At 39.7% G+C, this 25,975-nt stretch overlaps 1 protein-coding gene across 1 annotated transcript in view; it reads left to right on the top strand.

The window, feature by feature from the left end:
- Nucleotides 1–25,975, top strand: part of LOC136848742 (uncharacterized) — a 557,848-nt gene that overhangs the window by 517,900 nt on the left and 13,973 nt on the right. Inside the window, exons 29-33 of the mRNA XM_067121294.1 lie at nucleotides 6,580–6,602; nucleotides 8,777–8,851; nucleotides 11,024–11,111; nucleotides 12,178–12,289; nucleotides 24,515–24,562. Coding sequence (XP_066977395.1) covers nucleotides 6,580–6,602; nucleotides 8,777–8,851; nucleotides 11,024–11,111; nucleotides 12,178–12,289; nucleotides 24,515–24,562 — 346 coding nt within the window. The remainder of the gene's footprint in view (nucleotides 1–6,579; nucleotides 6,603–8,776; nucleotides 8,852–11,023; nucleotides 11,112–12,177; nucleotides 12,290–24,514; nucleotides 24,563–25,975) is intronic.

Raw genomic sequence — 25,975 nt, 5'->3', positions numbered from 1 at the left:
GGTTTGTTTAGATCACTTTTCATCTCAGGTATTTTCCATATCTTACAAAATGACCTGGTCGGAACCTAAATGTATCACTAATATTTATCAATAGATCTCTATGTGAGAAATACAAGTACATTACAGTATTTAAAAAACTGTTAGAATTTAAAACTAACTGAATATTGAAAGCTTCTGGTGGCAAACTTACTAGAACTTACTGAGGTCATAAATAATCTTTACTTAAGGCAAGGTGCTCTTTTGTTTGTATTTACAGGCACATGTTTCTTAGATACAGTACTCATAATCCCAGCCACCAAGGTTCATAAGATATGAGCATACCAGATTCAGTAATTATTGCTTAGTATAACTGCTGTATTACAAGGTTATAACTGCAGTATAAATGTAATAATTTTATTCTTTCAACTCTTAAATTATTATTTCCTCTCTTTTTTTTTTTTGCCCCTTTATATACAGCAATGGCCCATTCTTCTTTCCTTTAAATCTTTTCCTGTCCACCTTGCTACATATGCCTAAAGTAGGTAAAAGGATAAGTTTAACACAATGAGGATTGAGGGGGAGAGGCTGAAAATGAAAAGCTTTTTGTGCTTTCTGACAATGGCTTTTTTAATGCAATCAGCAACAACTGAACTACATTTTAGTAAAAAATTACTACCAAACAGTATATTTCAAAGCAAAATTATAACAAGTCAATCACAGCAATCTGCACAGCATGAACGCAGTCTGTTGCTCATGCAGATTGGGGCATGAGCAGTGTTGCACATGCACATTCACAGGCTGTAAACTCTGCCTACCAGTTGCCATGATAACAAAAATCTGTGCGCTTCATATTAAACTTTTGTTGCTCTGACACCAATTTCCAATTACAGCAAATTTGTAAAAAAAAAAAAAATTTTTTTTTGTCAGTAGAATCTCAGAGGTTGAAAAATGGATGACAACTATATTCTGCATCAGACTCTCGAAGGGTTAATAGTGTTAATAGTGTCTGCAGTTTCATTTTCACTGAAACCATATCCTTTAAGGGATATGTTTACTACACTGTTGTCCTTCTGATCAGTAAGCCATCTTCTGGCTACCTGATGATCCTCCATATAGCCTCCTGAACCTGTGAAAGAGGCAACCTTGTGTTTAACTACCTGCACAGTGGTGGGAATGAGAATTACCTGTTTGGCTAGAGCACCCTTCCAGGTTCATGGATTAAGTATTGTCACAATGTGTACCAAGTACCTGGACATTACATAACTAGTCACAAAATCCAAAAATTTACCTCACTTCAGCCAGATACCTGAACTCTCATAACAATAAAATTACGACTGAGCACTCTAAAGGTAACAGTGATCTCTTAAAACTTACTTAACACTTGAAAAAATCAAACTAAGTTTATCAAGATATGTTTGAGGTATCACCATTTAAACAATAAATATACTAGAGAAGGGCATCACTCCATCAAACAACTATAATTGTTTCCCCGGTCTTAATTCACCTCAGCAAAACTAAAGGGAACAAAAGATGTTGATCACTTTGCCTTATGAACACACAATTAATCCTGTTCACTGGTGGTAAATAAATGAAGCACCGTCTTTAAAAAATTTTTAAATACAAAAATTTATTTTTAACTTCAAAATTTATCATTGGAATTCACAACCTGAAAAATTCACCATTACTTGAAAACAACACAAGATTTAATTCATTATTAAACAAAATTAATTCACAAAACTTTAATTTATCAAGAAATTACATTAACCAAGCAAAATTTAGTTTAAACTATCAAGAATTACTCGAGATTTGAAAAGGAAATCTTAACAAATGAAAATCAAATCAAATATGCAATATTAAAATATCAAAATGTGTAAAATGCTAAGTGAATAATTGATAAATCACCAACATAAAAATTGGGCAAAATTAAGAAATTGCAAACACAAGAACACACAAAAATGCACAAAAGATATATCAACACAAGAACACACACAAAAATGCACAAAAGATTTATCAACAATAATTTCACTAAGGCAAAACCTTAATATACCTTATTATATCATGGTAATAATAAGTAAAAATCCACTTTACCTTACACAAGCTTGTGAGAACCTTTGTAAAATTCACAAAACACACTTTCTATGAGGCGCCTGTTACACTTCTAATACACTTTTCTTATGATCAGATCTCAAAAAGGGAATATTATTACTAGTGACCACAAATATATATTATGATAAAATTTCATTCTCTTTTGAAGAAAGAGAGGGTAAGGGAAAGATCCCAACCAACTCCAACAGGGTCTCTGTGAGGAATGACAATGTTCTGATATTCAGTTTGAAAAGAAACCTATGTTACCACTAAGGCATTTTGGGAACGTGACACTAAATATGACGCAATCGGAGGGGAAAAATCCCGGGGATTATGCCAAACAAAAGGGGTTTTCCCTGGCTGAAGAGGTAACAACAGGGATTTTTCTCCCTGGGCCTAAAGGGTCATATAGACCTGTCAGCACATATCTCTTTTAATGACAGGGGATTTCCTGCCTGAACACTTGTTCAAACAACAGACTACCAGTGTTATCTAAACCTGTCATCCCAAATCTCTTTTGATGACAGTTTAAGTAGATAAGGAAACAAACCTTCGCAAAAGGGGGTTCCTAGTTGAACACCTGACACCTGTGTAAACATCACCCTAACAGCAAAAATGTATTTTTAAATTCCAAACCACACAGCCAAGTTAACTCTCTTGAGATCTGATATTTGGTATTTCAACAGTCATTATTATTACACACAACACATGACCAGTATAAGAGAAAATATATTAAAATTAAAGATAACATACATATTACAAAGCCACATCATTAGAGTATCTTCCCAAGCATCTGTTTACACAGTGGAGACTTTTGCAGTCTTACTCAGGCATTCAAGAGCCAGACTCTGATCATGTCTTTGAGTTGCAGTCTGAGGATTATGTGGCTGGGAAGAGACAATCAACCTGGAATGTATTCCAGAGGTGTCCCAGCCACAAAAAATGCTAGTTGGGCAATGAGGGGAAACTAATCTCTGTTACATCAGAAAACCTTCTGCCCAGAGTCTGTTACTTTCCAGATGTAGGTTTCATAGGCACTCCTTTCTGTTGTTCTCATAAGTAGGCCATCAGTTGAATGCCCACGTTGACAGGACTCTTTCTTGGGGATGTTGAAAAGACATTAATGACTAATGAACACAGATTTCTCTTTGGCAAATATTAGGAGAGCATGACATACATCTCAAGGGAGGGGTCTGATTGTTGAAAAAATCCCATCTGAGGGGTGGGGGGGGGGGAGCGGGACCATGCCCTCCCAGCCCATTGGAGATGATTATGATGATGATGAAATTTAGGTCTTGAAGACCAAGTACGGGAACCCATCAGGATTATTCAGCACCAATCCCATTGGAGATGGAGTTCTTAACAGGAGGACTTCCACTGCATTTGGTGCTGTAGGAGGCAACCCCTAATCTGGCAGGCCCTATTAGCTACACCTCTTTCTTTGCCCTTAATGGTCTTCTGAGAGTTGCTTTTCCTTTCCTCCAATAGGCATGAACAAAGAGTATTTTTGATCTGTGTAATGATTCTTTGTCAAGATCATGCCTGTGATGATTCTGTTGACACATTTATCATTCACAGAACTTTCTACTTCTAGCCCTTATGCCATCTGATCATCCCTTTTACATAGTAAACAATATGAACATAAATGTAGGTAAAGCCAGGTAAAAATTTTGAAATAATTTATAATCAGACAACTGTAACTGGGCTCAAACCTGCATCCTTTTGACCTATACAGTAATCCATTAGGTCACTAGGTCTTACCAAGAAAGTTTGTCAGTTAGATTCTGTTCTCTTGCCTTAGAAATTTGTTGCACCATTTTGTTTTAGATACTGATATGATGAACTATAAACCTTCAATGACCGCTTTTATGCAATTACTTCATTAACTGAGCTAAAATGCTGCCTCCCGCCTACATTCAGTTGTACATATCTGTACAAGAATTCTTGGCAGATAGCCTTCAGCCCACAATGACAGAAACTAGATAAGCAGCCATTCTCTTAAAGAATTAGATTAATCATGTAAGTTTAAGTAATGGCTTATGCACCCAGCTTATTAATCAAAGTGCTCTCACATAGTGATGCATTATTACATAATGCATCACATTACTAAGACACTTTGTGGTTATTATGGTGAAGACTGAAGAATTTAGAATTATGGTTTGTTCTTTGTTTATATTTAAGTACACTGTTCAGAATTCATTATTGAACTGTTAATTTTTTTACATTCAGGGACTTTTATTGATTAATTGATTTTAGTCAAAATCTGAAACCTTGACTTTAAATTAGGATATTGATGCAAGCACAAATTATGATATTAAATCTTGAGATTGGCCTTGGACTCAGATGACTTGGGTGTGAACTTAGCCTCAGACACTGGACCTCACTACAGTACAGTAATGACAACTACACATGATGTCAACCTGTCCCTCCATCTACAGGTACTATCTTCTCCAAAGGGCCTACTAGATTTTCCTCTCTAAGATCTTCTTCTTTTTCTTCTTAGATCTGATGCCTTTTATTTCTACGAAACAGTACTTTGTCCTTGTTCCTACATTGTTGTTCAGGTATATTATGATTAATGAGTTGTACAAATCCCTTAATTGTCAGAGGTGTGGTAGATCAGTTGACTTCCCCAAGACTTCACAGTTTGGTGGTCCAGAGTAAGAGACCTGTTTAATTCTTTATAAAGATTTCAGTTGCAACACAAGCTTGCTGTCCGTATGAGGTGGGGATGGAGATTTTGGGGAACCCACAAGTTTATATGTCAAGTCGTCAGGAGCCAAAGTGTGGTTGTCTCTGGTCCTAGTTTGGGTGGAGTGGCAGCTTGGGCACTGATTATGTATGTATATTTGGTGTCTAGGATATTGTCACTTGCCCATGCCACTCATAAGGGACCTCTAAGCCTTTAAAGGTTTTTGCTACCCTCCTCTCATCCCCACATGCATTCTGTTCAGACCTTACAAGCACAGCTGAATGGAGAGTAGAACAGAATATAGAATTTAGTCCGTGATTAATCTTATGTATGGGAAACTCGCTTATCTGTTATAAACAAAGCACTTCAAGTGGCTGGTCATTATTAATTTTCAGTATTTAGTACAAATTATGTTATTGAATAAATTTTATTTGATTACCACTACTACTCTATGCAGTAGAAACAAGGAAATTGGAGATTTTGGAAAGATGTGACCATAGTGTCTTAAGGTTCACAACCTGAGAGTGGTAGGATCTTACCATAAAAGAGGAACTGTGGAGGGGTTTGGTATCAAGAGGGCGGGGAAGACATGTTTTTGACATGAGATAAGGCATGGTGGATCTGCAAGTAACAAGATGAACATCTGTAAGAAGGCCCAGGTAATCATGGAAAAAGCTTAGGCAGAAAAAGCAGTGAACAGAAAAGAGTGGAGAGAACTCTTTTTATGTTATGTCTATGCCCGTGAAGAGAAAAGTTAATATAAAAATTTAAGGATAATGATATTTACTGACCATGAGAGTTGTAACCCATTAAAAGTATCAGAGTTGTAACCCATTAAAAGTATCAGAGGAATCAGTCAGTGAATTGCCTAATTGTTGCTGCTTAACACTATATTAAAAAGTTCTCTTTTGGTCTTTGTCATGATGCCTTTGACATAAGACCATGAAAACCCATGATGTGTCAGTCATTTGCTGTCCCAAGGAAATCCCACATTCCAAGAGAACACCTCATGAGTATAAGTGAAGTTCAGATGATGTTCACAAAAACATTTTATTGTCTAAGAGGAAGTCAGTGGGACATGCACCTCAAACACTACCCTATCCTGTTCTTGAGAAAGAAAAGAAATTAGGAAGAAAAAAAACAAAAAAAAACAGATAGTACAATTTGTTAATTTTTCTGAATTGATGACTACTATTACTCTTTGCAGCAGAAACATAGGCACTGACAGTGAAAATTTAGATTGTGAAAAGGTGTGACAATAGTTTCTTAAATGCATTTTTATGGAGTTTTTATCAAATGTGTGAAGTTTTATACATTGTTATCTTCAATAGGTACATCACTGTTATTTACTTTAATCATTTTCGTATTGCGGATATCTCTGTGAAATTTATGCTAAGTGCAATCATTCTCTATTTTAGGTGTACATATAACTGATATGGTGGCATTATAATGTTGCTTATTCTTTATTTTTGGAACTGCACCTCCACAGCTCTGCTTAAAGTATTTCACCTACACAACTCTTAGTATACCATTATACGTACATTCTTCATTTCACATTATTGCACATTTCATGTTTCTGACCTTTGATATTAAGAAATATTTGATGTGAATTCTTGTGGCTACATAAACAACTTGACAGCTGTGGTAGTCACTGGTAATATGGAATGCAATGAACCTGGATTGCTGGTGGGTGGGGTATGGAAATGCAAGAAATCTACAAGGGGAAACCTCTGTCGACCTGAGTGCCGTGCTGGCTTCATCATGATCAAAGAACCCTCTCCACTTTACATATGCCGTGCTTCCTCTGGTCAATGGAACCCTAGCCAGGAACTCCCCATCTGTACTCGTAAGTGAAGCCTCTTCATGTTTGATTTTTGTGAACTTTTTAGATTGTTCTAAACAAATTAACATCAGTGGTAATAAAATGAATCCAGTTTCACTTTTTACTTCTCTGATTAAAGTTTTAACTAAAAAGTTACTAATTTTTTTTTAACTATTAAATTCTATTTACTGTATTAATTTTCTAGTGTTGTCAACTGGTAACCTCCATATATTATAATTTAGTTTGGACAGAAGTACTATCATTTTGGATATTTGATTTTTAGTTATTTGGTCTCAGAAAGATAAATGACTTACACATTTTGAAGACTTGCTAGGCCATGCGATTTAACCATTTTAGGAGTTTTTAGCCATGCAGTGTAGATTTTCGCATTTGTGATTACAATTTTGGTATGATATGAGTCCATTTTGGTTAATTACAATTGTAGTATAGCTTTGTATTAAAGGAATAATGGTCAGTTCTAGCACAAAAATGTAGACAACTGACCAATTTTAGCATCATCAAGGTTGTGCAATAAGTAGCACAGTTTACCGTATCTTACTAATTTTAATTTTTCAAAATTCCAAGCAGATGCCAATGAATGAGACAGGATACACAAGAGTGCAGGTTAGATAAAACATTAAACGAGAATAGGCATGTTAAGTAAACAATTGACAGATTCTTTGCTCTTTACAGACCTTGCCTGAGATAGTTCAGAAGACTGCAGTATTAAAAAATGAACACAACTTATAACTTTCAAGCCAAATACATTTATCATAGATCTCATCAACCTTTTGATTAGTACTTGATACCATCTAGAAATTGAAAGCCAGTTGGTTCATTCCTTTTTTGTACAGAAGAACTTAGGATTTAATCTCCCACATAAGCAGTGATTCAGCATTAGTTAAATTTTTGCATGACCAGAAAAATACTCTCGAGTTCCATCTTTCCACTTCGTTAACTGGCATTTCCTTAAAATTCTGCCATGGCATAATAAACTGAGGGCTGTAGCAGGTCAGTTAACAACCTAAAACTGTTTTGCTAGTTTGGAATTTTGGAGTTTTGGTTCAGTGAAGTAACAAGTGTATCTTTGAAAAGTGTATCTTTGAAAAGCAGATATTTAGACATATTTTTCTCAAGTAATTACTATGAACAAACTCATGAATGGTAATCCAATAAAGTAGTCCTTATGTATCATCTCTTATTATACTTATGGGAGTTATATATTTTAATTTGGGAAGTCATTAGATCATATACAATACATCATATATATATTTTTTCAAATGATAATTTACGACTGAGAAGGAAACATTACTAATATGTACAATAATTAGGAAAACTTGTCAGTTAAACTGCTTATTGAGATTGTAATACTGATATGGATGTTGGTGCCTGTATGTTATGGGACATTACTAAGGCAAGAATTTAATAAAAAAATAGGAGGCAAGTAAAGGTGAAAGTAGAATTTGTTGTTTAATCTGTGGTGAATGAATTTGGAAAAATCTTAAATGAAAGGCAAGGGAAGTGGAAGCAATTCTAGTGCCATTTTATCCTTTCCCTACCACATATTTTGGAAGCATGAATAACTTTTGCAAATAGTAATGAATAATTCGAGTTTTCTACTACATAGTTTGAATGATTCTGTATCTTCATGAATGTTGTCAGTTAGCTATTATTATTTACTTAATTGTATTATGCACTCACATTAATACGTTAAAATGAGTTTAGTAGTTATTATCCCTTGGAGATTAATGTAATAGCTGTAATCTCATCATATGCAAGTCAGTTTACTTTTGAGCATTATTCTTAGATATAGATTTTCAGAATTAAAATTTTAATTAAAGTTTTAGTTTGAGAAAATAGCTAAAACTAAACATCCTGAATGTGATTTATAGCTCGTTTTAGCAAATGGGGGTATGCTTTGAAATTGTTTTGTTCTTTATATAAGCACATTTTGCTGATAAAGTATATGAATGAGTTTTGAATGTATTATCCCAGGGACTTGCCTTCTCCATGGTATTTAGCTCTGAAATAAAAATAGAAATTTCACAATTTTCTGTTTGATTTATTGCATAATGGTAATTGACACAAAAGTTTTTTATTTATTCTCTGAAAAATCTAGAACAGTAGTATTTTTGTAACATTACTTACTTTTCTTCACCCAGTTTTAGAAGTAAATGTTGAATTATCTTACCCCTCAGCCGCCATTCCAGTCAGACCAGGTATTAGCTGTATGCCCGGGTTTGAATGGAGGGAAGCCCATCCCAATGTATGCTGTAAGTATTAACTTCTTGAATGTAGAAATTGAAACTTCTAAATCATATAATTGAAGACAATTAAATTTATGCTGTTAGAGAGTAAAGCAATACAATTTATGGTATAATAGTGGGTTAAAAATATGACAAGTAAATATACTGTACTTCTCTTACTAGGTAATATACATAAAGAGAAAAGCAAAACAAAAACTAAACAAAATACAAAAAGTAATGATGAAAGTGAGAGAGTCAGCAATGAGAATAGCAAATTTAAAGCCAAACAGTCAACAGAATTAATACCTGACTGGCACAAACAAGCAAATAGAATCATAGCTCTCCCTTCTTTCTATAAAGACTATGTCTAACTTAAAACTGGCGATCTGAGTAATCCTTGACATGGTAAGGTTGTGCTTTTTGAATTACATCTTCTAGGGTTTCTCTCCGCTTACGATGCTCCCTTAATAATTGGAGGTTATGCCAATATCTACAGCCACTTGGCAGTGTGATGCGACAATCCCTGTAATGTCCAAATACCAACGATGACAACCACTGTGTCCCATCGTTTCTAGAAGGGTCTCGGTTCCAAATTGACATACCTATCTTGAATTGTATTAAAGGGTGAGCATAGCAATTATAGTATCTCTGCCTTTTCCTGGGCTGAAAATTGGCAAGTATCATATACATCTGCTGGTGCTTGCCATTCAGGTGCAAATGAGCAGGTACTGGTGGTGACCAAAAATAATTTGTGCTGTAGAACACCCACTTGGGTGAGGTGTATTGCAAATTTAAAAAGACCCTTGTCAAAGTTCTCGTCACCTAAATTGCCACGAACAGTAATTTTCAAAACTAAATATTTAACTTTCTTCAAAGATGAGTCAGCAAAGCCCTGGACTGTAGATAATAAAGGGATTTTGACAAAGGAAAAATCTATTTCTGGGCTCGACCTGTGTCACCCAGTGAAATGGTTCCATTTAACACTCATTTCTAGGTATAAGTATTGCTACATATACCAGAGAAAAAGCTATCTAGAATGCCGGGGTTAAAAAATGGTGAATATAATGGATTTCAAGGAAGATATAGGATAGAGTGCATTACCCAATACAAATGACACCTATATATTTTTAGGGAATTTTTTAAAATGTATGAAACATTACATTTATATTTACAGTGGGATAACTTACATAAAGTCATTTGCACATAGTACTGGAGTAGAGTGAAGAGCTGATTAGTTCGTATAGATCTCTTGCATTGCATTTTATGTACTGTATTTCTTTCAACAGTTCCGGGTGTGATAGTGTTCTGTTTGTTTTTAACATTCCAACTGTCTTTTTGTAATTTTACTTTTCTTCAACTTTTTTGTCAGCTCTTGTTACAGTGGGATGATAAGGAGCCATGAATAACCTTATAAAAGAAAACCATCTTGGGAAATCACCTATTCATAATGTCACAATATTTTTATTCCAAAACACCTTTGTTTCTAGTATCAATTAACATTTCAGCTCTTTGACCTACATATGTTGTATTACCACTTTATAAAAAAAATTAAGGTTGCATTTTAACCCCTAGAAAATCAGGAACTGTAATTCAGTACTGTACATACATATTGAAACTACTGTAATGTTGCTACTTTATTCTCTGTCGTTTAAGAATGGAATGGTGTAAGTGAATAGCCTTAATGGTTTCGGATTTTTAATAATTTCTAATTCACATATTCTGGTAAAAAAAGTGCCGTGAAGTGAGGACAAAAATGTGTAGAACTTTTTAACTCTCTTGTTATCAATCTATTGTAAAAGATTCTTAATTACCAGATTTATATTTATTATTGAAGGTTGTTTTTATTGTTAAAATACAAAACTTATGTGGTTTCTGGTGTATTGTATTTTCATGGCAGTTTTCAGTTAAGCTTATGAATTATACTTAAATACTTGTACCAGTACAATAATGTATACTGTATACATGTTCTTTTGCTGAATCTCATTTGAAAGTACATATGTGAGCTATATGCATTTGTTGGTAATCTGGTTGTGAAATTGTGTAACAGTAGTCATAGATTCAAGTTAGATAAGTCTAGGGTATCACAAACTTTTGACAACAAAATATATTACCTTTATTCATCTTAAGAGTTAAATCTAATATAAAACAAACTAATATAAAATTTGAAATTAAATAATTTCATATTTTTTCTCCAATCAGTGGCGTGTTCCCCAGGGATGTACCGTAGTGCACACCAATACCAATGCGTACCATGCCCAGTGGGGTCATACTCTCACAAATACTCAAGGTAATTCAAGAATGTTTTTTCATCATTCATGTTTCTAGAAAATGTCTATTCAGTTTACAAAGTCTTAAGTCCTGGTAGAAGCTTCCTATTGTAAGTTTTAGTGCAAAAGTTAATTGGCCCTTCAATAGCAGAAGTACAATCCAGGAGAATAGCTGGAGAATAATTTTGACCTTACTAGATGCCTTCAGTCACTAAGTAGTCACTTCTCTCCTTATTACACTGTCTGTCTTCCATTAATTTCTTCCTTTAGTGAGATTACTTTCCCATGGATTCAGGCAAAAATTTTGCTGTCATTTTCTAATTATATATATATAGTCTTTACGATGTTCTTACTGCTGTTGCATCACATGTTCAGTGAATACTGAAACACATTTTTAAAACCTAATTAGGCTAGGCCTCATATGTGAGTTAATGTAGACTTCCTAGTACAATATGATCCCGTACATAATACATTTATTGCATAGTTAAGTTTTATGTCCAGTTTGTTGGCTGCTTGCTCTCTTCATGCCATTCTGCTCAGTTGTTAGCCTAGCATTGCTGTCATAAGATTGGGCTGAGATACTTGCAGTAAGAATGGGTGCTTTTGGGCATCACTTTTAAAGCCTTCCTTCCTGTTTTGACACTCAGATTTTTATAGTATTGTTTGGTGGGGTTTTTGGGGAGACAGTTATCTCGTGGTTTTTAGACATTCGTATACCCCCTTCCCCCGTACTTTTGTTACTTTCATTGATATTTCAGCCTCTCAAAAATTCTACATACGTATCTGCAGTTCAGGATTTTCGTCAAATTTTACAGGAGCTCTCTATTGCTTCTGATAACTTTTGTACAAACTACACATTATTTTAAGGTATTAATTATTTAATCAGTGATTTACAGTATAGCCGCATTGTATTTCTTGTCTGTTAAACAATGATACTTTAAACTGGTCAGCTTACTGAATTTACAGTGAACTGGGATATAGTTGATTTTATACTATGGGGTAAAGTAATACTTACTTCATTGATTGCTATCTATTTATGAGATTTTAATTGTTGCTTTTACTTCGTAACTTATTGTGATATGACAGTGAGCAGTGCCAACAGTGCAGTGATGGGGGCACGACACCAAACCCAGGGGCAGACTCCCCCACCCTCTGTTTATACCCCGTTATCCGTTCCTCAGCAGCAGCCACCACACAGGTATTTGACAGAATACTTCTGGTTTTTATACTATAGTATAGTTTTACTGTGCAATAAGATGTACCCATACTAGTTACAAATATCTCATTTTCATTTATGCCTGCCTACCCATGTGGTTTGGTGTACTGACTGCCAAATAGCTCTTTGAACCATTAAAAAAATTAGTATACTGTAATAGGCAAAACCTTCCCAGCTAAGAAAATCCCAATCTCCTATTTCCAATGTCAGTTTCACGTCGTGTACACGAGAACTCTTCCAACATTGTCTACACATTACTCTCTTTTGTTTATGAGTATTATCAAGAGATGATTTGGAAAGGACTGGCCTTGACAGGTTTAGTTTATTATCTGTTGATTTACTGGTGTCATTTTGTTTCCCCTTTCTTGTCGATTTGTTTAAATTCAGGCTGGGGTTCTTGCATCGAGCTTAGTGCTTCAGATCTATTACTAAGTGATGCATGTTTAATTGGAGGAGAGGATGAGGGGAACGTCTCCTCTTTTGGTGCTTTTGCTCCTCAGTCTCCATTAAATCAGGCAGAGGCTCTGCCTGAGTCAGTTCCAAGGTGGTTGGGTTAAGTGCCATCTTACCCTCCTTGGGGGCTTGTGCTCTAGCCTCAACAGGTCGAGCACCTGACCCAGATGACTGGGCCACTACCACAGGGGTTGATGCACCTACTACATTAGAAGGTGCTGCCACTGCACCCCTAGTGGTAGATAGGGGTTGTGGCTTAAGAACTTGAGCATAACTCCTAGGTTGTTGTCCTAATTGTCTTTTTGCAAAACCGATACTTATATGCTCTGCATTGGCTTTATTTAGTGCAGACAGTTCAAATTTGTAAATTTCACAATTTTTGTTATTGGATTTGTGCTCCAGTTGACAGTTAACATGTTTTGCTTTTCTATTACTTTCATCATCATGATGGACACCTGAGCAGTTTATACAAATTTTAGCATTTTTGCAGTTTTTTGATGGGTGGCCAAACTTAAAGAAATGATAGCACTGCATTGGTCTTTGCTGGAAAGGACGTACTCATACCCTTTCATTTTCAAATATGACATGAGAAGGTACTTCAGAGTCTACAAAGGTTAAAATGATCTTGTTGGCAATAGCTACCTTTTTCACTCTCCAAACTGAAGTGGGTCTCATTTCTAGAATTTCTTCTGTCATGTCATAAAGGTCTTCATCAAATAGTACTCCTCTCCCATAACTAAAGCTTAAGTGGGGCTTGATCTTTGCAATCATTTCATCATTTTTTATGTCCAACAAGGTCAGCATGTATGCTTGGGTTGTGGATTTGGCATGAATAAGAACGCTGTTCTTCCCAAAACGAGAAATATCACCGCTGTTTATTCCTCCCACCTTTTTCTGAAGAAACCTGCAAAATTTATAGAAGTTATGATTTTCCTCCTTGGCTGAAGCTACCACCCACATAGGAGGTTCAGGAGTCCTTACTTCTGCAGTCTGCTTTCTCTCTGGTTTATCCTGAGCCCATTTAGATGGCACATAAACGTCCATGTCTTTGGAAACTTTGTCCGTTAAGGCTCCTTGTACTGTAGCTTGACCCATTTGTATCGCACTTATCATACTACTAGCCTTTAGAGCCTGATCATGGCTAGTAAAGGTAACCCACACTTCCCATTTAGATTCAATATCAGTAAAGTTCATCCTGATTTTTACAACAGTTCCAAATGATTTCAGAGCTGTCGAGATCATTTCATAATCACAACAGACTGGTAAGTCTTCAGTATGGAGCATTCTCAAATTTTTCACACAACCTGGCTGTATTGAGGATTTAATTTTGGATGAAGATTTCTTGGAGCAGTCTGTGTCCTTGTTTGCAGTCGTCATCAATGAAGCATGGCTAGAGGGTCCAGGGGAGGGGAAGTCAGGAGGAGGATCAGGATATTTGTTATTACTGCCTCTTGTCAATTTATTTTTGGAGAAGTCGTAAACATTTAGAGAAATTTCAATCTCCAAGGTGGGTGCACAGGTTGTCATCTGTGCCAGAACAGCACCATCACAGGGTCCAGGGTTACTCGAATCCTTACAAATGCTAGACATATAGATTTGAGAGGGGTAAAAAAAAAATAATAATAAACCTGAAAACCTTAAAAAGATATCATCAGCCTTTCACGGGGTTTATTCTTCCACCAATGGCACAAGTGAGAACTGACTCCCAAATGTCCACGTCCCTACCCTACCCTAACGTGATTATAGTGGCCCAAGTGTAAGCCAAACCCGCTTGCTAGGACTGAATGTATTACGAGAATACTATCATCCCCACTCTAAATCATGTTATGGGCAAACTGGATAGAATGCCGAGAGTCCTATCCCCAGAACTGAACACCCCCCCCCCACCAGGAATCTGTGGTGAGCCCTAAAGAATAGTTCCACACCAAAACAAAAGAGCACTACCATAAATTTCAATTCTTAAGCTTCCGTTAAATTAGAAATTAATAACTATGTAATTACTTGGTAAGTATATATAAAACTTTATTTTATTATAAAAATATCATGTTTCAAGGGCACTCAGGGTTTTCAAACTAACCTGGAATTTACTAAGAGAGGGCACAGTGGTAGTCAGGGATTTTTATTTATCATAAAGTAGTTTAATGAGACCACTGAGTCAACATTCAGAACTCAACCTGTACCTTAATGCAATCTGTTTACTTAAACTCGCTATGCAAGTTTATAAGAGGTGCAAAAGAAACGAGCAGGTAAAAGTTACTGCTGATTTATTCAAGGTTCAGGCAGTTTATATAGCAGCCGACAGGCGTCGGGCCGCGGAAGACAATGGAAGCAAGGGTGACCTGAGGTCGATAACAATTAATAAATAAATACAACGAACGAGTACAATATACAGTGTAACAATAGACAAAATTAAAGTTGAGTATAATCTTGACGCCCTGCGAAAGAAGAAATACACGGTACACAGTTGATGAACAGATAAATAATTGCATACACAGTTTAAACAATTGAATTTTACGTGACCTGGCCCGTCCAGTGTGACGAATCGTAGGTACAAAGAAAATGGGCCGTCATCAAAGAAAACTTGCTTAGTGGGGACTTTACAAACAACATGATCAGCAGAGACTGTACAACATGGCTTTACAAATACTTCCCCCCCAAGACGTAGGTAACGTCTGATTAATCGGCGTATCTGCTGGGGCGTTGAAGGGTGCCTCGGCTGCGTGAGGACAACGGAGGGACGTCCTGTGTGCGAGGGTAGCTGAATGTGGGTGTGGGCGGCCTTTTCCGGGGGCAGCCGCGTTTCCGCTTCTTGCGAGGGCCTGGTTGCTGCGGTGGCTGCGCCGGCGGAGAGTGCGTTGTGCTGACAGTTGTGTCCTCCTCCAGGAGGGCGGGCTTGACCCGGTCGATTGACACCCAATCGTTTCTTCAGTGGAGTGCGAGCAGGAATGCCTTGCTGTTCCGCTCCAGCACGCGGAAGGGCCCCTTGTAGGGCTTGGTCAGTGGCAGGCGGACGGCGTCATCTCTGACGAAGACGTGGGTTGTGGAGGCCAGCCCTGGTGGCGTGAAGGTGGCCAACCTGTCAGTATATGTTCTCTTGTAGGGGGCGAACTTGCTGATGATTTCGCGAAGCCTCTGGACCTATGCGTTGTGGCGATCCTCTGTCACTAGTTCGCCCGGGACCACGAGGGGCTCGCTGTAGGTTTTCTTGGCTGTGGAAGGGGCGCTGTCGGCCCTGGGGGCGGTTCTCAACCCGAGGAGGACCCACGGCAGCTGGTACTTCCAGTCTCGGCGGTACAGCAGGCCATAAGGGACGCCTTCAGGGACCTGTGGAAACGCTCGACCAAGCCGTTGGCGGCTGGGTTGTAGGCCGTGGTGGTGTGATGAGCTGTCCCCAGCAGCTGGGCCAGGGCGGACCACAATTCGGACAGGAAGGCGGGGCCCCTGTCGGTCGTGATGTGGTTAGGGACGCCGAAGCGGCTGATCCAGCTGGAGAGCAGGGCCTCGGCGCAGGCGCTGGCGGTGGCTTCTTGCATTAGCGTGGCTTCGGGCCACCTTGTTGAGCGGTCTACCACCGTCAGGAGATATCTGGACCCGCCTGACGGGGGAAGGGGCCCAACGACGTCGATGTGCACATGGCCGAAACGCTGCCCTGGCTGCGGGAACTCGCCTACCCCGGATTCGGTGTGCCTCCCCACCTTGCTGGTTTGGCAATGCAGGCAGTCTCGCCCAGGTCCTCGCATCCTTCTGCACTCCGTGCCAGACGAACTTCTCTGACAGCAGCTTGGCTGTCGTCCTGCCGGAGGGGTGTGACAGGCGAAGTCTTCGTAGTTGATTCCCAGCTGCACCTCGTTCAGCTCGACTGGAGAGGGCGTCTGCCACAGGGTTTTTCCTGTTGGGGAGTACTTGATGGAGCAGGTAAACTCGGCGATGGCCAAGAGATGCCGTTGCTGCCTGGAGGACCACGCGTTCCCCTGCTTGGTGAAGGCGTGGGGCAGCGGTTGGTGGTCCGTATAGATTGTGAAGGGCGTGCCCTCCAGGAGGAACTTGAAGTGCCGGACTGCACGGTACACTGCGCAGAGTTCCCTGTCGAAGGTGCTGTAGCGGGCCTCTGCGGGGCTGAACTTCTTGCTGGAGAAGGCGATGGGCTGGGGGGCGCCGTTGATGACCTGTTCCAGGACAGCACCACAGGCGACATTGCTGGCATCCGTTGTCAGCTGGAAGGGGGCACTGGGATCCAGGTGGGCCAAGGAGGTTGCCTCGGCGAGGGCGACCTTCATCAGGGAGAAGGCCTGCTGCTGGCTGGGTCCCCACAACAAGGATTTTGGTTGGCCTTTCAGGGTCTCCGTCAAAGGGGCCGTGGTGTGTGCGATCCCGGCGATGAACCTCCTGTAGTAGTTCACCATCCCGAGAAATTCTTGGACGGCCTTAACGGAGGTGGGGACGGGGAACCTGGTGACGGCTGCAACTTTGGATGTGAGCGGACGGACGCCATCTGGGGATACCTCGTGGCCCAGGAAGTCGGGCTTCTGTACGCCCAAGGTGCATTTGTCAAAACGTACAACGAGGCAGTTCTCCTGCAGGCGCTGCAGGACTGCCCGGATGTGTTTCTGGTGCTCCTTGTGGGACCTGGAAAATATAAGGATATCACCTACGTAGCAGACGCAGAACTTTAGGTCCCCGCAGGATGCTGTCCATGAGCCGCTGGAAAGTTGCCCCAGCGTTCCTCAGGCCGAATGTAGAGAAGGCGAACACATAGGACCCAAAAGGGGTGATGATGGCAGTCTTTGGTATATCCTCTGGCGTGACCGGTACCTGAAAATAGGATTTTAAGAGATCCAACTTAGTAAATATTTTGGCCCCGTGGAAGGAGGCCGTGAGGTCCTGCATATTGAGCAGGGGATAATGGTCAGGTTCCGTTGCCAGGTTGAGTCGCCTGTAGTCGCCGCAGGGCCTCCAGGAACCGTCCAGTTTCTGCACCATGTGGAGGGGGGAGGCCCACGGGCTGGAGGCCGCCTTGAAGATTCCCATCCATTCCATTTCGGTGAATGCGTCCTTGGCCTCCTGAAGGCGTCGAGGGGGAAGCCTCCGGAACTTCGCATGTGCCAGGGGGCCCTTTGTTTTTATGTGCCATGTTTGGCTGGGGCCCCGGACTTTTGGCGGAGCTCGGGCCTGAGCACATCAGGGAACTTCGTCAGCAGCTGCAGAGCAGATGGTGGGCGCCTTGGGTCCCGTTGCCAACGGGAGGGACTGGTAGGAGTCTGTATCTAGGAGGCGTTTCTGACCGACGTCGACTGTCAGCCCGAAGTGCGCCAGGAAATCCGCACCCAGGAGCGGGGTCCTAACGTCCGCGACGACGAAGTCCCAGGAGTACCTCCGGCCAAGGATGGAGATCGACAGGGGCCTGGTTCCGTAGGAGAGGATGGGGGACCCGTTGGCGACCGTCAGGGAGGCAGCCAGGTCCGGTTCCCGCTTGCGGTCCTCTCTAGATGCCGGGAAGTTTGATCTAACGGCCCCCGTGTCGACCAGCATCATCCTGCCGGAGGCAGTGTCGCAGACGTAGAAGCCTATTGGTTCTGGGCCCCTGGGTTCTTCTGCTGCCATGGCGGCCTGTCCTGCTGGCCGCCGCCTCCCCCGTTTTTTGAACGGGCGAATGAACAGGGCGGCAAGCAGTTCCGGGCGTCTTTGCCGAACCGCCTGTGGTAGTGGCAAAGACCCAGGGAATTCCACCTGTTGGGAGGCGCTGGGTGCCTCCTGGTGCCGGCGTCGACCTCTTCCTCTGCGCCCTCCTCCTGCTGGATGGTGCTGACTGGAGTGTGGGCGCTGGTACCAGCTTTGTTGCCTTTATGGAGTCTGTCAAGTACTGTGCTGAGATGATCAGGTCTTTGAGGGGCATCGCGTAGGGCTCCGGGATTTGTGTGCGGACCTCCGGGAGGAGCTGACGGAGGAGGATCTCCCGCGACAGGCTTATCTCGTGCTTCTTTTTACTGCCGTTGGTGTCTGGGATGGTGAGGAGGTTTCGGATCATGCCCCATGATTCCATGACGCTCTGATCCTGCCACGGGTTGATGGCGAGGTCGAGGGCGCGGCCGGCCCGCTCGGCAACCGGCAGGGAGCATGTCTGGAGGAGGGTTTTCTTCAGGAGGTGATAGGTAAGGGGATCATGCTTCAGACACCCACGGGACGAGCTTACTGTAGATCTCCTCCAGCAGGGTGTTAAGTACTATATCTGCCTGCAGCACCTCGTCGTTATGATCCGCAATCCTGAACTGGCTCTCGACCCTGTAGAGCCACGCCGACAGATTCCCCTGCGTAAACGGCGGCAGCTTTGTGGACAGGGCAGCCCTGGATTGGCCCACTGGGCTGGGGAGAGTGCGGGGCGCGGGCAGGGGTGTGGAGGAGCGTGAGAGCCTCGGCGCGGGGACGGGCGCGGGTGATATGGGAGGGAGGTAGACCTCCGAATGCTCGAGGTCAGCAGTTAATTGAACGAGGGAGGGGATGTCAGCGTCCATACTCGCTCTTTGCCCTCTTATATGGAGTAGGGTACTCGCGTCAAAACGCACTTAGGAGCGCGCCGTGTGAGTCTGCTAATGATGCTGGTGATTTTGCCGACGAGAGTCAGCACGCCCAAAAACTGGTTCAGCACCGTGATTAGTCCGCTAAGGGCGAGAGTAAGCTCCTGAAGCCAAGACTGAGTCGCCGTATGGGTCCGCTAATGGCTTCGGGAACTACTCCAGGGGTCACCACTATAAGAGGTACAAAAGAAACGAACGAGTACAATATACAATGTAACAATAGACAGAATTAAAGTCGAGTATAATCTTGACGCCTGCGAAAGAAGAAATACACGGTTGATGAACAGATAAATAATTGCATACACAGTTTAAACAATTGAATTTTACATGACCTGGCCCGTCCAGCGTGACGAATTGTAGGTACAAAGAAAATGGGCCGTCATCAAAGAAAACTTGCTTAGCGGGGACTTTACAAACAACATGATCAGCAGAGACTGTACAACATGGCTTTACATGTACATGTTACTGGAAATACCTACCAACATTTGTTAAATTTTATTTTAGAGATGCCATTCACGTCATGGATACTTTCTTGGAACCATAGCAGTCATTAGAACCATTAGTTGCAGGTAATAAAGTAACTTCTGTGATCATCACCCTCTACCTTTCTGATCTTGATGATTTCACTGCATAAAGTCTGTGTCTGATTCCAACCTAGATGTCCTATATCCAGTTGTTACTTTCCTTGGTTGTCATTCATTTCTGACCAAGAAATTACTCGGGAAGCAAATCTATAAGGATTATTTGAGACAAAATCATAGATTTAAAATAGGTTAAAGGCACTATACCAGTCAACAGTGATCTTCAGTACAATAAATTTAAAAAACTTTACTGTATAATAAAGTGGATATATAAAAGACTTAAAATTTGTATGACTGCACACAAAATGTTAATAATTTCTGTATTCTATTGAGAACCCTAATTTTCACTGCTGCAAATTACCTTCTCCCAACCCACTCAGATTGATATGCATCATCATTGCATGCAGGGTTCAAGAATGAGAGCATTTGGCAAGTGAGAATGAGGGTTAAATAGCAAGAAGGTCAAACCCATTACTAAAGCCCTTGGTTTAAAAAGCTGTTTGTAAGTCAGTTTGATATAAAGGCATAAAAGGTTAAATTTGTTTCAATGGACAGTGCAAATTATTTTGTTAAATATTGTATTTTTACATGTCCATTCTAAAAACTATGAATGCTGAAGCTTTAACATAGAAATTAGCAAATATACCTTAGAGAAGATTGAAAATGAAGTATCTGTATCACCTCAAAAATTTAATCACCACTTACTTTTCACCTGCTTAACTAGAATATATTACCTGCTCTGCATTTTTATTCAGAGGAATTGTATATTAATACAGGTACAGTATTTATAAATTAATATTAAAAAGGATTACTGTATATTATTCTAATGTATTAACTGTTGAGAGAAATGTTCAAACCTTAAGTATTCAGAATCACTCTTATCTTTTTTCTTGTTTATTTTATAATTATTACCCATGACAGGTATTCTTTCCTAGGGAGCAAAATTAAGAGAGTAAAAGCAAGGATAATGATTATTACAAGAACAGTGTGGCCAAAATGATGCATTCATTTGCTCTTACATCATGGTGCCTGCTTTTATGGCTACCTGCATATAGGAAAATGTATGAGTAAAAAGTGTAAAAGGATAAAAAAGAAGCAAAGTAAAATTATAGTTTCAGGAAAACAGAAAAGAAAAGAGCAGTAAAACTAAGAAACATTAAATGTATTTAACACAGAATTGTAAAAATAAGTGGACTAACTGGTTCTGGGAAATAGAATATGAAAGTGTGATTTAGCTAGGTAATATGAATGTCAAGGTAGGTAATGTAGAAGATGGTTTTATTGGTAGGTATGAAGTGCTTGGATTAAATGAGAATGGAGGAAATCTTATGGAAATGTGTTGGAAACAGGCTTGAATGTTGGAAATGTGTGGTTTCCAAATAATATTTTTAAGTTTACTTGGGAAAGAGAAAACAGCTGTGAAGAGAGTTTGCTAGATTATATGTTAGTGCTTAGTAAATAAAAGAACAAGTTAGTAGACATAATGGTGAGAACAGAAGTAGCTGTAAGTATAACTGAATATCATTGGGTTGTAGCTAAGTTTAGGTAGATACGAGGCTCAGAGAGAGAGAGAGAGAGAGAGGGGGGGGTGAAAATGTGGCTGTAAATTTATTGAAGACAAGTGAGCTGGATAAGAAGGAAGTGAGGACATCATTTAAGGAGAAAACATAAACTGTGAGCTATGTTAAGACATGAGGGTAGAAAGAGCAGATGAAGAGATTAAATTTCCACAATGGAGCCACAGGGATAGCAGAGTGTTTGTGGTACAGGAATATAATAAATAGAGGGAATAACAACAAAAAGTAGCAACATAAGGCTCCATGAAGGATAAAAGTAGATTTGAAGTGCACTTACATGATGAGAGAGATCATATGCAGGAAGGAGGAAGGATGGGGTAGTCAATAAAACACTGAGAGAGAAGGATAGTAATAAAACAGAAGGAAGAATGTTAACCAAACTGTAGCGAGGCAAGTTATTCAAGAAAGCAGATAAAAAGGTAAATGTTGCTGAACAAATGGATCTTAGAATTAAAGATGTAAATGGAGAGGTACTGTTCCAAGTTAATACAGTCCTGGCCCAATGGAGTGAGTATTTTGAAGTTTTGTGAAATGTAGATTACAGAAGAGGTAGTGCTGAGTGATACATGTGTGAAAAGCACGAGTGTAAGTTTAAAAATACTTGTGGAAGTGATTCTAAAGGATGTAAGAACTTTCTAAGAGGTTAAAGAATGGAAAGATAGTAAGTTAATGAGATTACAAGTGAGAGGCTTTGGTGCAGTGGGGATAGTTTGGTTGCGTGGCTGATCCAGGTTTTTAAGGTGTATCTGTAAAGGGTCAGAAGGAATGGTTGAGAGAAATAATTTTTCCATTGGGATTTTGACAAAGTATGGTAACCAGCTCAGCTCTGGCATTCTAATCTCGGTTATTTATTGTCTCTAGAGGAATTTGTTCTTCATGCTTACTGTCATCTATGGTCTCTCCAGTGGCAACTGGAACAGTTTTGGTAGCTCACTTTTATTCTGCCTTCATTTTGTTCCTTTGAACTGGGAGGTCAGGAAAAATCTTTGATGATAGTTAAACGACAAACATCTAGAAGGAATTCACTTGTTCTCCCTTCAGATATGCTTCTGTTCTTGGGTGGCTCAGAGAGGGGATGCAGGGGGCTCACCTAAAATGGGAGTTCATCTCAGGGTGGTGGATGGAGGAACTGGCTCCCTTAAACATCAGTAACTTGGAGATGTTAGCTGTGTAGCTTGCTCTGCTATAATTTCAAGACAAGCTAAGGGATCACTCTGTGGTATAATAGCCAATGTTAACAAGCATGTTAGAACAATAATGCAAACTTTCTGCTATCTAGCTGTGAAGATCCTGGATTGGGAAGCCACCATGGCAGTTCTCCATTCGTTAAAGTTGTCAGCAAGGTACATTTCAAGTAACTGAAACATGCTATTGGACCAACTCAGATGGTGGTCTCTGCATCCCTAAGTAGTAAAGAAGCTGTTTGAGAGTCAGTTCACTCCTTTCATCTTCACGAGAGGTGGTTATCCAGCATATTCTGCGAGGCAGGTTTTTCTGCAGGGCTGCAGTGTCAGGGAGCTTCATGCCCTGTTGGGCAAAATCTCATTGCAGCCATTGGTTTTTGTCTGCCTTGGTGCTGCATGATCTTTTGTCTGCCTTGGTGTTCAGAGCCAAAACTTAGTTGCTTAGTAAACAAGGCTCATTCTTGGACCTTTTCACTCTTCCTGCCTTGCTGCCTCTTTTGCCGAAGATTTTTCACTGCCTAATGAGAGTCTCCAAGATGTAACTCTGTGGGACTGATTATTTATGGCCTTATTTCTCTGTTCATTCGTACAAGTCATAATTCTATTTTGTATAGGTTTTGGCTTGCTGTGGGACATTTCAGTCATAAACTTTGAGCTCTCTCCTCTCCCCTGGCTTGTAAATACAACGTGGACTTCTCTGTACATTTCTTTTCTATGTTCAACTGCTGGGACCTATTGTGGAGGACTGGACTTCTTGGATCTTGTTATTTTCTTCTCTTCCATTGTTTCTGCATTATCCTTCCTCCTACTGTATTATTAAGGCTAATTATGATTAATGGCTCTGTAAGAACAAACAATATTTTTACAATATACTATTTTAAAACAAACCCAATGAGCAAAACCTAGTGCTGTCCTCCCTTCCCTACTTTTCAAAATGGAAGTTAGTGGCGTAGTCGAATGCGATTTCCAGAGCACAACCTGGGGACCAGTGAACTCTTGGACAGACCAGAGTGTAATAAGTTGGCCGGGAACAGGCTGTTGCCACATCTGTGCGAATAAGACTTTGAGCCTACGTAGTTGTTGTAGGACAGGAGATAGAGCCATCCTGTCCTGAGCCCTTTATGTTCTATCACTGTGCCAACAAGCACTACTCTGGCTAAGGCAAACTACAAGAGAATTCTTTGTAATTGGTTGGTCTGCCTTACGGAGCCCTGGGGGGGACCATGAGAGTGTAACTCCTTTGAGGACAAACAGTGGCTACGCTGCCAAAAAATATACATTTTTAGGTTGGTACTGTATACTATTATTTTCAGCTTTAATAACCATTGTTTTTGTGTGACTAATATTCCAACTGTGGTGTAGAAGGAAATTCATTACTAGAAGGAATTTCATTGCTGACCATGCAAAGTTAAGCATATAGTGTGTGTTGAAAAATTTTGACAAAAACTATTTTCTGTATATTACAATGCTGCAGTTATTGTTAAAAAATGGTGATTAAATTTGAGCATGTTAGAGATACTTATTTGAAATCTATCAAGAGCTGTATTATTAGTTCTGTTACATTTAACACTTTTTGTAGTACAGTATATCCATAGCATTGCCACTCTATTCAGACATAAGATTTTTATTAGATGAACTATCCTTGCCTTCATATTTAAATACCTCAGTTAGAATGTGACTAAATCTTTGCTTGTTGCCTGCCTTTTTAGTTTGAATATAACAACTTTAATATTAGAATAACTGAACGTCTTTCTATACTATAACGGTGAATGTTTCAATACTTTTACTATGTTCCTATTGTTCCTCCCTGTATTTCATATTAAAATATTCTTCCATTTAGAAGCCACGAAAGAAAGTATGGAAAACTCGGCAAACGTTTGCGTGGACGGTAGGTTCCTTTTATTGTATGTAATATTAAAAAAAGCTCTTCCTTGAAGTATATTGTTTTGAAGTTAATGTATTTTCCTATCATAATATCCTGTCATGACAAAATGATGCCTGTTTGAAATGTTCTCATCCTATTATTAAATTACTTTACTTTTACGGTAACAATTTCATCTTCCTCATATGCACAAAAGATTGATTATTGAAAACTTATTCTTCTGCATCAGAACTTATTCTCATACATCTTGATGATTTAGTTTAGTAGCACATAGGACTTACAGAAATACATTAAAGCCTTCAACTATACACCCTTTCAAGACAAAAGTAACTTCAGTCAGATGGCTGAGATTTTATTAGTTGGAAATCCAGGTCTTACAAATTTTTATGAAAAATTAAAAAAAGGCTGCTTATAGGCTTCGGTGTGTGCATGATTAAGTTTAAGTAGTTTGACCATATATTTTTATGCCCTGTTATTTTAGCTGAAAATTTCATTGTTGTCTGACCTTACTTTCAGTCATTTTGACCTCCTTCATATGATTCTTGTATAGTTGAATATACTTGATATATATAGGTACACATCCACACAAAACTTATATTTACTTTAGTTGTTGAATACTAAAGTGCATTTTTGGCAAAAGGTTTGTCAGTCACCTTGAAGGAAGTGTCCAAATTTACAAACACATTTCTTGACATAAAAGCCATGGCCAAAATAACAATACCTTACATTCCAAATGACAGTCTAAAGCTCTAGCATACTGGTCTCCATTTTAGGGAAAATTCACCAACATCCAAGTTACGGTGATTAGAATACTTCCAAGATAATTTCTCTAGAACTAAACCAACTTTGAGTAGAAAACTATTGTGCCAGCATTGTCTGTCCATCCGCTTTTTATTCTGTATGCACTTTTTTCTGTCCGAACTTTTTCTGTCCACCCTCAGATCTTGAAAACTACTGAGCTAGAGGGCTGCAAATTGGTATGTTGATCATCAACCCTTCAATCATCAAACACACCAAATTGCAGCCCTCTACCCTCAGTACTTTTTATTTTATTTAAGGTTAAAGTTAGCCAAAATTGTGCCTCTGGCAACAATATAGGATAGGTCACCACAAGGCCATGGTTAAGTTTCATGGACCGTGGCTCATACAGCATTATACTGAGACCACCGAAAGATAGAACTATTTTCGGTGGCTTTAATTAAACGCTGTAGCGGCTGTACAGAAAACTCGATTGCTCCAAAGAAAATTCGGCACATTTTTTCTTGCTATATATATTTTGAGATAACAGCAGTTTTTCCAGCTTGTGTTTTGTCTTTGTAGCTTTAGTTACCCTTTTTCTTTTGATTTTTTTCTTCTGACATACCACAGTTATGCCTTATTGCCAATCCATTAAGTCAGGTTTTATAGTACATCCTACCC

The sequence above is a fragment of the Macrobrachium rosenbergii genome, chromosome 19, assembly GCF_040412425.1.
Source record: "Macrobrachium rosenbergii isolate ZJJX-2024 chromosome 19, ASM4041242v1, whole genome shotgun sequence".
Classification (NCBI taxonomy): Eukaryota; Metazoa; Arthropoda; class Malacostraca; order Decapoda; family Palaemonidae; genus Macrobrachium; species Macrobrachium rosenbergii.
Note: the sequence above shows the minus strand (reverse complement) of the source record. Positions and strands in the feature narration are given on the sequence as shown.